The sequence below is a fragment of the Epinephelus moara genome, chromosome 14 (assembly GCF_006386435.1).
Source record: "Epinephelus moara isolate mb chromosome 14, YSFRI_EMoa_1.0, whole genome shotgun sequence".
NCBI lineage: Eukaryota > Metazoa > Chordata > Actinopteri > Perciformes > Serranidae > Epinephelus > Epinephelus moara.
In genome coordinates, this window is record NC_065519.1 from 20,658,229 (window position 1) to 20,674,199 (window position 15,971).

A 15,971-nucleotide genomic window follows, 5' to 3' on the forward strand; every position below is an offset into this window, starting at 1 on the left:
ACCGTAGAGACACTCCTCCCCCTGCCTGTGCGGGCACGCGCAGTCACATGCCTTCTACAGCGAGGACGCGCACCGGAAACCCGGTGAAGACAGAACAAACAAAAAACGAACTGGAATTTTCGACCAACAATGCAGTGTGTAATTCAACTGTGCATCTGTATCACCAAAATAGACATTACGGGGTTATACAGATTAGAGTGTTTGGTTATGTATTCATCGGTTTTACATGTTCCTCCAGCATGCTCTAGTCTGTACAAAGTACCATTGTATGTATAAATATCTAGATTAGTAGTTTTTGCTGATACATGTTTTGTTTAGTGTCCCACGGTACAGGAGGAAGCTGAGGACAACCACTGCTGTGCTTTTACTGTGTTGGGTATATGTCAAGTTCAAACTGTTTTTTGTTTTCACCAAAAACACACAACATGACACCCTTGTGTCAGATTTATGATATGTGCCTTCCATCCATTCCCCCATCCTCTAAATAGACCCTGTCCTGTGATGTCCCTCTTCAGTTCCCTGTGTGGCATGTCTCTCTCTGCTCTGGCAAAGTTTTTTATTTGTTTGGCTTTACATAAAAGTCTCAGGACTCTCAAACCGGATTACAAATCACTGTGTCTCTTTGTAGTCATTTTGTGTCTCTTTAAGGTCATTTTTTGTCTCCTTGTTGTTGTTTTGTGTCTCTTTTAGGTCATTTTGTGTTTCTTTGTGGTCATTTTGTGTCTCCTTGTGGTTGTTTTGTGTCTCTTTGTGGTCATTTTGTGTCTCTTTGAGGTCATTTTGTGTCTCTTTGTGGTTGTTCTGTGTCTCTTTGTGGTCATTTTTTGTATTATTGTAGTTGTTTTGTGTCTGTGTTAATTATGTGTCTCGTTGGGGTAATTTTTTGTCTCCTTGTGGTCATTTTGTGTCTCTTTGAGGTCATTTTGTGTCTCTTTGAGGTCATTTTTTGTCTCTTTGTGGTCATTTTGTGTCTCTTTGTGGGCATTTTGTGTCTCTTTGAGGTCATTTTTTGTCTCCTTGTGGTCATCTTGTGTCTCTTTGAGGTAATTTTTTGTCTCTTTGTGGTAATCTTGTGTCTCTTTGAGGTCATTTTGTGTCTCTTTGTGGTCATTTTTTGTCTCCTTGTGGTCATCTTGTGTCTCTTTATGGTCATTTTGTGTCTCTTTGAGGTCATTTTTTGTCTCCTTGTGGTCATTTTGTGTCTCTTTGAGGTCATTTTTTGTCTCTTTGTGGTAATCTTGTGTCTCCTTGTGGTCATCTTGTGTCTCTTTATGGTCATTTTGTGTCTCTTTGTGGTCATTTTTTGTCTCCTTATGGTCATCTTGTGTCTCTTTGTGGTCATTTTTTGTCTCCTTGTGGTCATCTTGTGTCTCTTTATGGTCATTTTGTGTCTCTTTGAGGTCATTTTTTGTCTCCTTATGGTCATCTTGTGTCTCTCTGTGGTCATTTTTTGTCTCCTTGTGGTCATTTTGTGTCTCTTTGAGGTCATTTTGTGTCTCTTTGAGGTCATTTTTTGTCTCTTTGTGTTCATCTTGTGTCTCTTTGAGGTCATTTTGTGTCTCTTTGTGGTTGTCCCAGGGTGCACAAGGAAGCCGGAGAACAACCACTGCTGTGCTTTTACTTATAAATGTCAAGTTTAAACTCTTTTTTGTTTAGACAGATATTACATAACATGACACACTTGTACCAGATTTATGATGTCTGAGCCTTCCCTCCAGCACCCCATCCTCCAAATAGACCCTGTCCTGTGGTGTCACCCTCCAGTCCCCTGTGTGGCATGCCCCTCTCTGCTCAGATAAAGTTTTCTTTTGGTGGCTGTACATAGAAGTCTGAAGACTTTCAAAGTGGATCACAAATCATTTGATGAGCTGCTTGTGTGTGTGTGAACTGTATATATCATAGAAAGGAGAAAGTGATTTACTGGGTTGGTATGTCTTCACCTCACGCCACCAGACTGCCCACATTTTTCACAATGTTACAGCAGCGTGTGCAGTCTCAGGGTGGTATTCTACACGATGATGTAAAAACTTTGTTTAAATGTACTTGTAATTAGAAAGTAGGTCATCCAGGCAATATTTACACTCACTGGCTTACAGATGGGTTTTGGTTATTTTCCTGAAGTGTTTTTAAAATGGATTTCTGTCCAGTCAGGCTCCTCCTCCTCCCATACCACCGGCAGTTATTCACGTCACCCATGAATCAGCTCTTACTTAGGAAAAGAAGCATTTTAAGGAAATCTCCCAACGCAAACCCCTCAAGTCAAATGCCATTCTTTATTGACTTTCCTTTATGCTGTATTACCTTACAGCTCTTCATCCTCTTGTATAGCTCATGTTGGTTGTTACATCTGGCAATGACAATTAGGCAAAACTTTGGTTTCCCCTTCCCAGAACTGCTGGCTGGGTGGCACAATACGTCAGAGCTGCAGACTTTGACTTGAGAACAAACAAATACATGACCAGAATGGCCTTATGTGGCTTTGCTTTCTATTCACTTCAGTCCAGTTCAATTAAATAAACTTTATTCATCCCTGAGGGGCAATTGTGATTTTTTGTAGACTTATGAACCAGAGCATAATTAAGGTATAAAGCATAACATATTAACAGTATGAATTCACTCTATGCAGTATTTGCACTTCACCTGAGTGTTACAGGTAATTGTAATTGTGTCTGCAGCTTGGCAGAGTGTAGATTAACCTAACTCACTCTAATAACCATATTCCTACATAAAACTGTTTCTGCACAGCACCACATACTACTTACCTTTATACTTGCATGCAATGCTTGATGGAGAAAAAGAAAGGGATCTGTCTGATAACTGTAGTCACTGTGGTAGAGATTACTCAGTCGCAGCAAACGATGTTTATTTATTTAGTCATTCTGATAAACTTCGACTGCCAGGAAGTTGTCTGCAGTGCCAGACACACCTTTTTTATGTGCTATTCGTCATTTCAGAAAGGGGAACACATGATGCCACCTCATACATTGTTTTATTCCAAGCCCTGCCAGTTATCTTTGTAAGAGCAAACATTGTGAGATTAGTATTTTAGTATTGTTTTGTGGGGGGAGCATGTGCAGGTTGTTTTTGTGGCATAAACCTTTCTTATGTCTTGGAAGTTAAATTAAAATACACTGAAGGCATGGGTGGATTATGAGACAGCGGACCCCTGGGCACTGATATGCAAAAGGCCCAACTACCCCTCCCACACAGGAGCAAGACACAGACTTTGTAGAGTGTCAACCTCTTTTTCGTTGTTTTTGATCTCTATAGTCGTTATGCATCTTTTTTTTTGTGGTTTTGTGTCTCTGTGTGGTCATTTTGTGTCTGTCGTCATTTTGTGTTTTTTAAGGTCATTTTTTGTGTCCTTGTGGTTGTTTTGTGTCTCTTGGAGTTTATTTTCTGTCTCTTTGCAGTCATTTTTTGTCTCCTTGTCATTGTTTTGTATCTCTTTGTGGTCATTCTTTGTCTCCTTGTGGTTGTTTTGTGTCTCTCTGTGTTCATTTTGTGTCTCTTCCACGTCATTTTTTGTCTCTTCTTGATCATTTTGTGTCTCCTTGTGGTTGTTTTGTGTCTCTTTGTGTTCATTTTGTCTCTTCCAGGTCATTTTTTGTCTCTTCAGGGTAATTTTTTGTCTCCTTGTGGTTGTTTTGTGTCTCTTTGTGGTCATTTTTTTTGTCTTCGTGTGGTTGTTTTGTGTCTCTTTGTAGTCATTTTGTGTATCCTTGTAGTTGTTTTGTGTCTCTCTGTAGTAATTTTGAGTCCCTTTGAGGTCATATTTTGTCTCCCTGTGGTTGTTTTATGTCTCTTTGTAGTCATTTTGTGTCTCTTTTAAGTCAATTTGGTCTCCTTGCAGTCATTTTGTCTCTCTTTGTGATCATTTTTTGTCTCCTTGTGGTTGTTTTTTTGTCTCTTTGTAGTAATTTTGTGTCTCTTTGAGGTCATTTTTTGTATCCTTGTGGTTGATTTGTGTCTCTTTGTGGTCAGTTTTTTGTCTTCGTGTGGTCGTTTTGTGTCTCTTTGTAGTCATTTTGTGTATCCTTGTAGTAGTTTTGTGTCCCTCTGAGGTCAATTCTTGTTTCTTTGTCGTTGTTTTGTATCTCTCTGTAGTTTTTTTTTTTGTTTTGTTGTTTTGCCTGTTTTTGTGGTTACTTTGTGTCTCTTTGCAGTTCCTTTGCATCTGGTTGTGCTCATTTTGAATCTCCTCCTGATCGGTATGTGTGAATTCGAGTGACATTTTGCCAGTGAAAATCAGGAAGGCCCCTTGGATCGTTAGGCCATTCAGCAATTCAACCATGACTGAAGGGACTCTGCTGTGTAACAACATTAACACAGCTTTGGAGAAAGATGTTGAAATGTACAAGAAAGATTGCATTGTTGCTGTAATAATGGCTTTCGTCTGATTGGATTCTGCTGTCTGAGTCAATTCCTACACAGGCTGGGGTGCTGAGCATCTAGAAACTCACAGAACCCATCGTGTGTTGATGTATCAAAGGCACAAGTGACAAAATTAAAATTTCTATGGGGAATCATTTTGGTGATGTCTGAGTCTTTTTCATCGTCTGTTTAATCCACCAGGCAGGATAGCAGGGTCAAACCCTGATTCTATCAAGCAGTGCAGACACTGCTGGCAGTCTTCAGTGAGTCTCAGTAATGAAAGCTGAGACAAGGCTCCTAAATCTTTCCTCTCATTCAGACGTTACCCCGAGGAAAGCTGCAAAATGGGGCCACGATAATGGGGGAACAAAAAGGCGAGTCCTTTAATCCAATGTCCCATTCTTTGTATAGCACACACCGCCCATCTCAGTTAGTGAACGCTTAAAATAGATTAGCTGACTGATGTTAAGTCCTTGAGATCAATGCACTTTTAATCTTGAGTTGAAATGATCTTCAACAGGGATTGAAGCACTATAGGAAGTGCTTAGCTGCCGTATTAGCCTCCACTCGCTCTTTGTATGTAAACACAACTTCGCATTAGCTCGTTTTGTGCTGTGAAAGCACAGCAGCACTGAACTCAGTGTCAGTGTATAAACAGGCATTTTTGCATCTGAAGCCACCAATTTACTGTATTTAGCCACACAATCCTCCACAGGATAGGGGGCTGAGGAGATAAACAGATGTGGTGTGGAGCCTGAAGACTTCCTGCCTCCAACTAACAGGAAGAGTCTATCTCCGTTCTGTAAGGTCAGGGCTGCTCATGTCTGTGCAGGTTCGGCACAGGGAAAACTAGATTCCTCTCACGGCAAGTGTCTTTATTTCTCCTTTGTTGCTGTTTCAGTCGGTGTAATTTATATTACCAGTGGCACACACTGTACTGTATTCATGCTTCTCGAAGTTCCCAAAAGCATGATTCTAGTATTCTTGTGTCTTCCTGTTTCTATCAGGGGCGTCAGTAATGACGCTGTGTGGTTTCCTGTTTATTCTCTACTGGTTTGTAGCAACAAAGCAAACTACTGAAGGGCCCTCCACCGTCCTGATTGGCCGATGTTACTTTAAAGTTTTAAAGCTCTCCCTCCGTCTAATATTATGTTCCCACAGTGAGGGTGGTTAAGTGCTCAGCAGGGAGAATATTCAATAACTTTCTCGGATTTGCATGTTTGAAAATGCCCCCGTGTGAGCTCTCATTACCCAGGCAGTCTGCCCACAGACATGGAAGTTTTCAAAGGCTCTGTGTTCGCCGAGAGAAAGAGAGTGTGTGTGTGTGTCTGAGGGAGCAGAAAGCAGTGGACTGTGAGTGATTACTGTTACCCTTGAGAAACCCTAAGACACACCAAGACAAATCTAACAATTACTAAACACCATACTAGCATTATTAGTCTTCTGGCTCGAGAAGATGTGTGGGGTAATCTCAAAACTTCCCAGTCAGCGTGAATCACGGTGGAGCTTTCACCTCAGATGAAATGTTGCATCATCTTCAACATGCCTGGCTGATCAAATTACATTGAGAATCGCTAAGGCAAAGTTTTTGTGACAGGGTGTGGCTAATAAGTGGGTCAAACATGCATCATCTATTGTCTGAAAATGACTGCAGCTAGTTAGACAAATTATCCTTTCAAAATTGACATTCAGTCAAGAACTTCACCTAATGTAATGTTTAACGTTATTTAACTTTTCGTAATGCCCTGAAAAAAGCTGCACAGCTGCTTTTTAAGCCTCATTTACAGAGACACTTCTGTATTTTTCAACCTGGCTCCTGTTTCCCTGTGGGGTTTTTTGTGTCAATGTGACTATAGGAACAGTTTTCTAAAATGGTCCTGCACTTGGAGCTGGCAGCTACGAAACAGACTGCAATGTAATCCTTCTGGACAATGGCACACTGTCAATATATGTCCACTAAAGGTGCTTGTTTTTGCCACTGACAGGCTCATCTCACAAGTTGAGTTGCTGCAGGAGGACAACAACAAACAGACCAAATCAACAAGAGACAAAGAAAAATATTAATTTTCTCTGTAGGGTCCTTTCCATGACATTTTCAGACACTTAAAATAACAATCTGAGCCTGTCTGTGGCAAAAACAAGCATTTTTAGTGGACGTGAAATGACGGTGCCAATATGTTTCAAAGGATTACATTGTAGCCCGTTTTGCAGCTGCTGCGCTCAATACTGGACCAATTTCAAAAAACTGTTGTTCCCATTAGTTCCTCTGACACAAAAACATCAGAAAATAGTGTTCAGGTTGAAAAATAAAGAAGTTTTATCCTTTATTTTGAAAGTGTAGGGATTCAGCTGTCATGTATGCAGTGTTTGTCAGTCTGTGAGTGTTTGCTTTTTTCCACAGCGGGGTCACATCATTGAGAAACTATTTCATCTGCTCACTCAGTCCTTCCAGGATTTTAACTGGCAGCTCAATTTTTCTGGGAATCTCTGGCAGGCTGGTTAAAAGTGACTCTGGATTTCTTGTTGTCTCTGGACAGCGCCAGGGCAAAAATGAAACACAGACCATGCCCTTGTGCTCCAAAAAGTGCTTTTTCATTTAACTGGAACTCATTCAGAGCAAAATGTACAATAGAATTCTGAGGTTGTGCACTTTTGTTAAAACATTTTACAACACGTGTCAAAATACACAACTTCCACACAGACACTTGCACGAATCACGCAATCAAAACTAAATGTCATTTCAAAAGCTGATCACATGCCACTTTTTGGGGGAATTACAGGAGTGCTTAAGAGTTCATCAGGTTCGTCCCTGGATCTTTTGAAGCGTGACTTCTCAGCACTTTGCACCCTCATGTCTCTGGGGAATGTGGCAGCATCATACTGCATGTACAGCTGGGAACTGTCTTAGACAAAGCCACAGACACTGAGATGAGTCAGAGTGCAGGATGACTAGTGGACCAATGAGGAGACCCTTAGCTCTCCAGCAGTTCAGGCGAGGTGAAGGAGAAGTTACGAAACTCTTCCTGGTTGATGGAAGGGATCAGAGGGTCTTCGATGGGCGTGAGGGTGGGCTCTTCCTGAGTAAAATCTGGGTCAAAGTTGTTGACGTCCTCTGGTGTTTTCTAGAGGGGAGTAATAAAGAGCAAATCAGAGGCAGCAACATTTTAGCAAAAACCTCAGTCACAGAGACAAGGTAAGACAAAATCATACACTACGTAATGTCTGCAGAGTCTTCATTGTCATTATCACACACTTTATCATGCCATCATAAAGTAATTCATGTGACTTACGATCCTGGGCTTGAAGGGCGGCTCTATTTCTCTACGATTCAGCTTCTCCCAATCGATGCCAGTGAAGAAGGGGTGGCTGGTCACAGCGCTCTCTCCACCGTCTGAGGCCACACAGCCCAGACGTCGAGCCGGGTTTTTGGTCAAGAACTGTGAAAACAAAAAGATGGATGAGTTCACAGACTAAATAAGACACTTTTGAAAATCAGTAAATTATGAAGAACACAGAAGAACAACAACAACATCAAAGTAGTATCAAAGGGAAATCAGTGAATTTTAGCAGATTATTGATGAGCTATACAATGTGAGGAAAATGTGACACATGTAAACTAGATCAGACCAGTAAGTTTTGGGAGTAATGCCAAACTGGACATGAGCCAGGGTGACATCCAGTCACTCCCCGCCTCCTAACACACACACACACACACACACACACACACACACCCTGGATTGTATCTGGCGCCTCCCACAATGCTAAAGTTGAAGAGTTCACCTAGGTTCGATCAAGTGCAGCTACGGTGTCTCAACTTCCTGGTGTTGAACACAATAAAACAATAGAACCTGTTGGACTCCCAACTGTGTCTCTGCCACCAAAGTAGTCGTGGGTGGTTGGAGGCCAGAGGGAGAGGGCCAAACAAAACAAACTCAAAATTGAAAAACTTTATTTTAACTTGCCTCTGGGAGAAAACTGAAAAAACAAATGTGTTTTGGACAGCTCTCTCTTTTGGCTGAGGAGTGTGTGCACACCTAAGGGCAGGCGGTGACATTCAGACGAGGCTACAACAAACTAACAGACCTCCGTCTCCACAGTGACAGAGGCCAGACTGACCCGAAGTCATTGGAAAAGATCAATACATCTTGCTATATTGGCTCCAAACACTATTAAGTACCAGAGGCCTAAACAACACCACTTGCCTCGGCAAAACAAAGTTCCCAGAGACAGAGAAAGGAGATTAGAGAGACGTCAATGCAGATGAAGAACAGCACCACAGGGGAGATGAAAAGATAGAGGAGAGGATGAACCAAAAACAGCCTACTGCTGGTTTTGTGTGGTTTAGTCCTGTAACACACTCACATGCCTCACTTACACACATTTTAAGAAACATGCAAATACTTGCAGGCAGCTTTTGTTTTCAAGCGATGCAAGAGCACCATAAAATCAGCTTGCAGAGACTTGAATCCTACATCAACAACACAACCCTGTTTATATCAAGACATCTTTTTCGGGAGAGAACCATTACAGTTTAATGTGTTTTTATGCAGTTGCATGCAGGGATCTGCAGCTGCAGGTATGATTCTGATGATGAGCTTTGCAGTTAATTAGCCAAAACTTTAAAAAAGCCCACATCAGTATACTAGTGTGGTCCTTGAAGTAGACATATGTTTGAGTTAGACAGACCCACAGCAGGGTTCAAGGAGTCCAGACATTTACAAACCACAAACCTTGAGAAAAACTTCTGCACTGAATCTGATGCCATCATTTTTTCCATGGCTACACGTCAGCTGTGCCATCCTCACCACCAAAGCTGCCATGTCAGCATTACTACATTAAAGTTCCCACTCCCCCATGGCAGCAGAAAGACACAAAGCAATCAGAAATTAATACTGGAGCTGAAACTTCAAGTCGATTATTCAAGTCGTCAGGTGGCAGAAAATTAAAAAATTAACAATTTTGATTGAATAAATGAATCCCTTTGCTATAACAGCAAAAATATCAGGGCTCCCACACATTTACCAGTGAACTTTTTCCATAATATTTTACCCCATTTCCATCATTTTTTAAATAGTTTAAAATAGGTAGGCCTATAGAGCTTGTACAACACCATAATGAGGCTCTTACTCCAGTGAGTCATGCCCTAAGAAAGGCATTGTAGCAAAACATGTAGCATGCAATGCAAGCAATGCCTTTGTGTCTTCACATACAGTAGCCACAAAGTATTAACAATATCTGGCATGGCTACAGCAGGTGTGAAATATGTGCCAACGCTGACAGTCTGTTGAGCAACCTTTTGGTTTTCTCAATGCTTTTTCCCTTTAGCATGGCCGACCAGAGGTGCTTCCCCTATGTTACCAATGTCTAAACTCGTTGTTCATATTTCTTGGGCAATAGTGCCTGCAAACTTAACTTGCTTATTAGACCAGTGGTTCCCAACTGGTCCAGCCACGGGTCCAGATTTCTCCTGAGTCATTAGTTGGAGGTCCTAGTTAAATACTCACTCTAAAGCAGAAAACGGCACTTCAAAATAAAAGCTCTGTGCTGGAAAAATAAAAAACGTTTTTTTTGTTTTGTTTTGTTTTTTTTAAACAAACTTGACACGTTTGCCAGTCACACGCCAATGTGTATCAGGTGATGCTAGTAACACTTTGACGGTGACACAGTGCAGCACTAGATTTAGTAATACAAGGAACGTATGTCATGGAACGTTAGACATATAATTGGATTTTTATAAACACATTTTTTTTTAAAAAACAGCCAAAACAATATATATTCAGAAGTTTTTTAAAACAGACGTTAATTCCAAACGTCTCCAGGCCTGGAAAACGGTTTTATTTCATAGCTACTCCAGGAAATTCATGACTGTGGGAACCCTGGCTTCTGTACTGTGGTGGTATTTTATAGCAGTGTAAATCGAACTGTTTGTTGGACAAAATAATTTGAGGACACCTCCCTTGGGCTCTTATGAAACTGTGATGGGCATTTTATACAGTTTTCTGATATTGCACAGATTAAATGATTAATTAATTAATTAAAAAGCAACAATGAAAGTAATTTTGTCACAGCCCTGATTAATAGCGTCATCTGATAATCCACGCCCCCCTGTTCTAGAGCATCTTTACACAAACCACTGAAACAAACTTAAGTTATTATTAAAAACGTAATTATTCTCAACAAACTCAACTGAAAGTGAACTTGCTCAAAGGAACGAGGAGATCCCCGCAACGGATCAGCCGTCAGTATAAATAGTGCAGTAGCGCTCAAATCCTCTCACACCGACAAGCATCTTTACATAACATGTGACACTGGCAGCAGGGACACAAATCACCAGAGGAGATCGGCCCTGTGCTTCCTCAAGCATGTTGGAATAACAACAAGGATAAGGGGAGAACAGGGTGCAAAGAGGGCAGGAGTGGAGGGAGGAGGGGGGAGGGAGGAGGGGTCGTCGTCGTATTTATAGCCTGTGTGCTGTGGCTGGGCAGTGGACCATGCCTTAATATAGTTATGTAAGAGAGCCGAGCTGGGGCCAAACAGCTGGCTTGCAGAATTCCACAGGGCTGCCAGTCACTCTGCAGTCAGAGGGTGTCAGTCAGTCTGAAGGACAACAAATAACATACCCTGATCAGAGACAACCAGATGAAATGTTTCGATCCTAAAGATACCACCAGCAGGCTCTGCTACACTATCCAGGAATGCTGGGAATTTAGTAAATGATCTCAACTTATTGGCTTTTCTCAACAACGCTGGTCACAAGTCCAGCGAGACATTGATTTTCTCTGTCATTAGTTCAGTTGAAAAAACAGCTTCTGACGTTTCCTGCTATTGTGTAATGAGAAAAAAAGTCCAACTGAGGCAATCTGAGGAGGGTAAATGTCTACGGCAATACCTGGCGTTCATCCAGCTGTACTCATGGTGCAGTTTTTAGAGTTTATGAACCACTTAAAAAGATGCAGACTCACAGCTTTGAGTATATTCACTGCTTCAGCGCTGAGCCAAGACGCATAAACAATCTCTTCATTGAGGATGGATTCAAAGAGGTCGTCTTCGTTTTCGGCCTCGAAGGGGGCGTGTCCCGACAGCATCTCGTACAGCAGCACCCCGAGAGCCCACCAATCAACAGAGGGCCCATACAGCATCTCCTGCAGGATCTGTGGAAACATGTCGCAGCACACTATTAAAGTTAATCATCACAGACGCACAGAGAGCGCTACAGCGAGCTTAAAACCACTCCACTGGGTCCAGTTAGTAGACGTGTTGGATTTGTGAGGCTACACTGAGGAGCAAGTGTGAGGGGAAACCAAAGAGGCCTTTCACAAATCCAGACACACAGTCTTGGTCAGAGAAAAATCTCTCAAACATGAAGACACAGACCATCTTAATCCCTCATTATGAAAACCAAGCACGTCTGTAAAGGCACATTCTGATGAGGGGATCAGGGCCTGTCAAGTCAACAGAACCCTTCACAAGCTTGACCTCATGGGTACGCTGCCTTCCAGTAAGTCAGGAGGGCGTTTGGAGTGCCGGGCAGTGACCACAGTGTTTGTTTATAGTGAGGTGGTGTGATGGAGAGAGGACGGGACTGGGAACTGCATCATACGAACTCAGAAGACTGGGGCTGCAGAAAGCTAAGTGTGTCTGAATTTATTTTTTGCTGAAATCTGTTGGTTAAAAAACTGGAATATATAAGACAGCAGCAAGGTATCTAAAAATGTCCTGCGTCACAGATGTGGAAAAAGGATCCAGAAGTCTGAGATTATTTGTAGTTTTGGGTCTTGAGCTGTATGTGTATAAAGTTACAGTGTGTTTATTCAGCACAAGTGCAGAAACTGACCTCAGGGGCAATGTAATCCGGGGTCCCACAGAAAGTTCCCGTGGCCACGCCTTCAAATATGCCCTCTTTGCACATGCCAAAGTCCGCCAGCTTACAGTGACCGTCTTTGTCCAGAAGGACATTGTCCAGTTTTAGATCTCTGAAAGACAAGACAAACACAGACACAGAATATTAGTTTTGGGGTGTTGTTATCCAGCAGACATAAATGGAAAATAACAGAGGCTGGAAGGTTATCAATGATGCCAACAGCTGCAAGTTTGTTCTCGGCATCCAGTCACACCCAGTTGGTGTTGTTTCTAATTATATCAAACAGAGGTAGAAATTTGTGGCGAGACAAAAAGAAGGTCTTCTGAGGACATTGGAAATATCTGTGGTGGCAGGAGACGCTGACAGAGAACTCTTCAACCTTTAAATGGCAGCCAGGAGCAGTCAGATGGTCACTTACGGACATTGCACGCCATGTCTGTATTTTCTGTCCAAAATTGTTGCACGGTTAAAAATAAATACGACCTTACGCTGTGTCAGTCACGTTTGCACACTGACTTTCAAACCTACGACCAAGAAACAGTGAAGACAATGTGGCATACAGGAGAGAGGTATAATTTCATTACTCAGATAGCCTACTTTCAACAGGTCAGACAGTAATAGGGTAGACGATGATGAGGAGGAGGAAGAGGATGGGGACCGCACACAGACAGAGAGCGACAGAGTGGAGACAGAGAAGGAGGACAGGTCAGCCCCTTCAGCTTCCAGTGGTGCCAAATGCAAGACATAGACAGAGAGTGGTGGCAGCCAGGGAGGTACCTCCAGTGGAGAGAATAGACAAGACAGCGAATATGTCTTTTCATTTTGTCTCATTTTGCAAATAGAAAAATAGAATGCATCAGACTCAGTGTGCAAGGGTTCTGTGCATTACAATCAGTGGTGTAGTGGCAGGTGACTGGGCAGATGGGCAGGCTACAGAGGGGGAAGTGTATGAATTCTCCTATAAATTCCAGTGGCTTTTTTGCTGATAGGTGGGTGTACTGTACACAGCCGGAAAAAGAGGTGGGTTTACCCCGTATACCCTCTGCTGCACCACTGGAAACTATTTTTGTTGGATGGAGGATTTCAAAAATGCACATGGAAAATACAGACTCAGTGTGCAAAGGCCTTCAGTTTGGCAAGAAGGGTAAAGTGCTCTGATGTCATTATTCTCAATCCAGGAGAAGCAAAATCTGAGCTGCTGTTCTTTTTGTGGAACAGATTCTTTAAAAATAGTATATCAGACATGATCACGTGTACTGGAGGTGGACACACGGGTCACATGAACTGGACTTGAGTCAGACTCCAGTCCCAAATTTGATGACTTTAGACTCAACTTGGAAAAAAATGAGAAAAGACTTTCAACTCGACTTGGATTTTAACAATGACTTGTGACTTGACTTGGACTTGAGCCTTTTGACTTGAAAATACTTGATTCCTTCCCCAAAGCCCAAGTGTTTTATTGAAAAAGTGTGCCACCCATCAATTAATTTCCCTTTGTTTCCTAAATCAACTGATGTTAACATTATTCATTCCCAGTTTGAACCAATCCAACAGCATACAATCAATAGTTCAATGGTGTTCATTATGTCTTTAGTTTCTGATAATGACTTTAGTTGTTCTTTTATCTCAGACATGTTAGGATGTTACATACTCTGGCCTTGTCCCAGTCCATAAGATGATTTTCCCTTTTGCAGTGATCTGTGATGGCTGATATGTAGGCTTCTTGTTGTGCCTTTTCTTTTATTGATCTTGTTTGTCTTATTTTCGTCTCCGAAAGACGAAAATAAGACAAACAAGATCAAGGGAAGGGAAAATCATCTTATGGACTGGGACAAGGCCAGAGTCAGACACACCGAGGACAACAAATACCGGCGGTGGATCAGGGAGGCTACTGAAATAAGGAAGCGGGGCCCAGGGACAATGAACAGGGGTGAGGGGGCATACATGCTCTCCCACACCTGGAGCAGCGTCCTGGAGAGGCGGTGGACGGACAGCAAGTGGCGTGACCGTCTAGTCCGTTTTTGACAGGATGGTCACGCCACCCTAATATCGGCTGATTGACAGATCAGCTGATAAAGACGTGTCACAACCACCACCAAGTGACACTTCTGAGGAAGGCGGAAGTTTCCGCCGAAACATGTCAAGGTATGTAACATCCTAACATGTCTGAGATAAAAGAACAAGCATACAATCAAGTTGGTGCTGTGGTGCTCAACAAAAAACAAACTGCAGTCTGCAAAACAAGCAGGTTAAAAATTAGAGATGGAGATGCGAAAGTGTCACGCTTTGTTCGACATTCAAATTTGCACAAATAACAGTAAGTAAGCAAGCTAATGCTAAGCTAACATCAGTTTAATGGCTCTGTTGTGGTACTGGTTAATAGTGCTACATGCTATGAAAGTGCAGTGTCAGCAAAACTTTTTAATGATTAAGATCAGTTGCATTTGTTTTGACAAATAAATACAAATTTTGTAAATTTAATATATTATTAATCTGTTAAAGTGGAAGTACATTTGGTGAAGAGTACATTATGACTTATTAAAGTTTAGGATTCGGGACCAGTCAGTCTTGACCTGCGACTTGGGCGCATAGACTTGGGACTTACTTGTGACTTGCAAAACAATGACTTGGTCCCGCATCTCACTGGAGGTAGAGTTAAGGTTAGAATTATATTTTGTTAATAATTAATCATGCAGTTAGGACGTCCATTTTTGGGTTATGGATGTGGGTTGTTTCCTCTTAAGCAAATGCATGATTTAAGATTTTGTGGGTATATCAATAACACTGACTTTAATTTAACCACTGAGATTAACACATTATCATATTTTCTTATATTACCAAGGTCATTCGACTGAAAACAATTTCATAGTGTTCTGTGTCGTTAAACAAAATGAATGAGCATTGTGGCATAAAAATGACTCAAATAATAAAGGCACCAAAAACCCCCAACCGCTCGGGGCGCCTGACCAAGGCAGCCCCCTCACTCTGACATCTCTCCACTCTGTGCATGTATAGGTCCTGTTTGTGCATGTGTGTGTATTTCGGACCTGTGTGTTAATGACAACGGAGTGAAAAATTGAATTTCCCCTCAGGGGGATTAATAAAGTATATAAAATAAAATAAAAATAAAAATAAAAATAAACAAAGGCTCCACAGAAAGCAATAACATCATGTCTTAATATCAACTGCATTGAAAGGAAAATGTATTGTAATATCAGTGGAGGTATCTGACAGAGAGATTAAACTCTCTGAGCGTGGGCTCTGGAGTTGAGCTGTAATCTGTAATCAGGTGACCCAACTTTGAATCAAGGTCATTTCACAGAGACCAACTGAGGCTGAATAGAAGATACTTTTTAATATTGCAGGCTGACGCTGATGATAAATGACAGCTTTTGGGTGATGCACACAACTTAAAAGGGAACTGATTTTTTACATTTTTTTTTTTTTTATTTCCTGTTCCTCCCTGCTGAAAATGCAAAAAGGATCCTGAGTAATGATAAAAACAGGAACACAAACCCTGAATGAAAAAGAGACAGGCAGACTGCTGGTCAAGCAACATGAGTTTGGTTGGATTAATCTGGATTGCTCTTCTCTCGCTAACGTAAGCCGATTATGTAACCGTGACTCAGATATTCATGGCGACTGTCCCTCGCAGCCTCAAAAACAGGCCAAAAGGGATCAACGCTGATGCTTACACATCATGACCACTCAGCCATACAGTACACAGTTTAGAACA

The 15,971-nt window shown here is 41.8% G+C and overlaps 1 protein-coding gene across 1 annotated transcript in view; it reads right to left on the reverse strand.

Moving 5' to 3' along the window:
* Window positions 1–6,944: 6,944 nt before the first annotated feature.
* The window catches only part of prkcha (protein kinase C, eta, a), a 36,012-nt gene continuing 26,985 nt past the window's right edge, over window positions 6,945–15,971 (reverse strand). The window contains exons 11-14 of the mRNA XM_050061712.1: window positions 12,209–12,347; window positions 11,337–11,525; window positions 7,665–7,811; window positions 6,945–7,496 (exon numbers count right to left, since the gene is read on the reverse strand). Coding sequence (XP_049917669.1) covers window positions 7,347–7,496; window positions 7,665–7,811; window positions 11,337–11,525; window positions 12,209–12,347 — 625 coding nt within the window. The 3' untranslated portion in view covers window positions 6,945–7,346. The remainder of the gene's footprint in view (window positions 7,497–7,664; window positions 7,812–11,336; window positions 11,526–12,208; window positions 12,348–15,971) is intronic.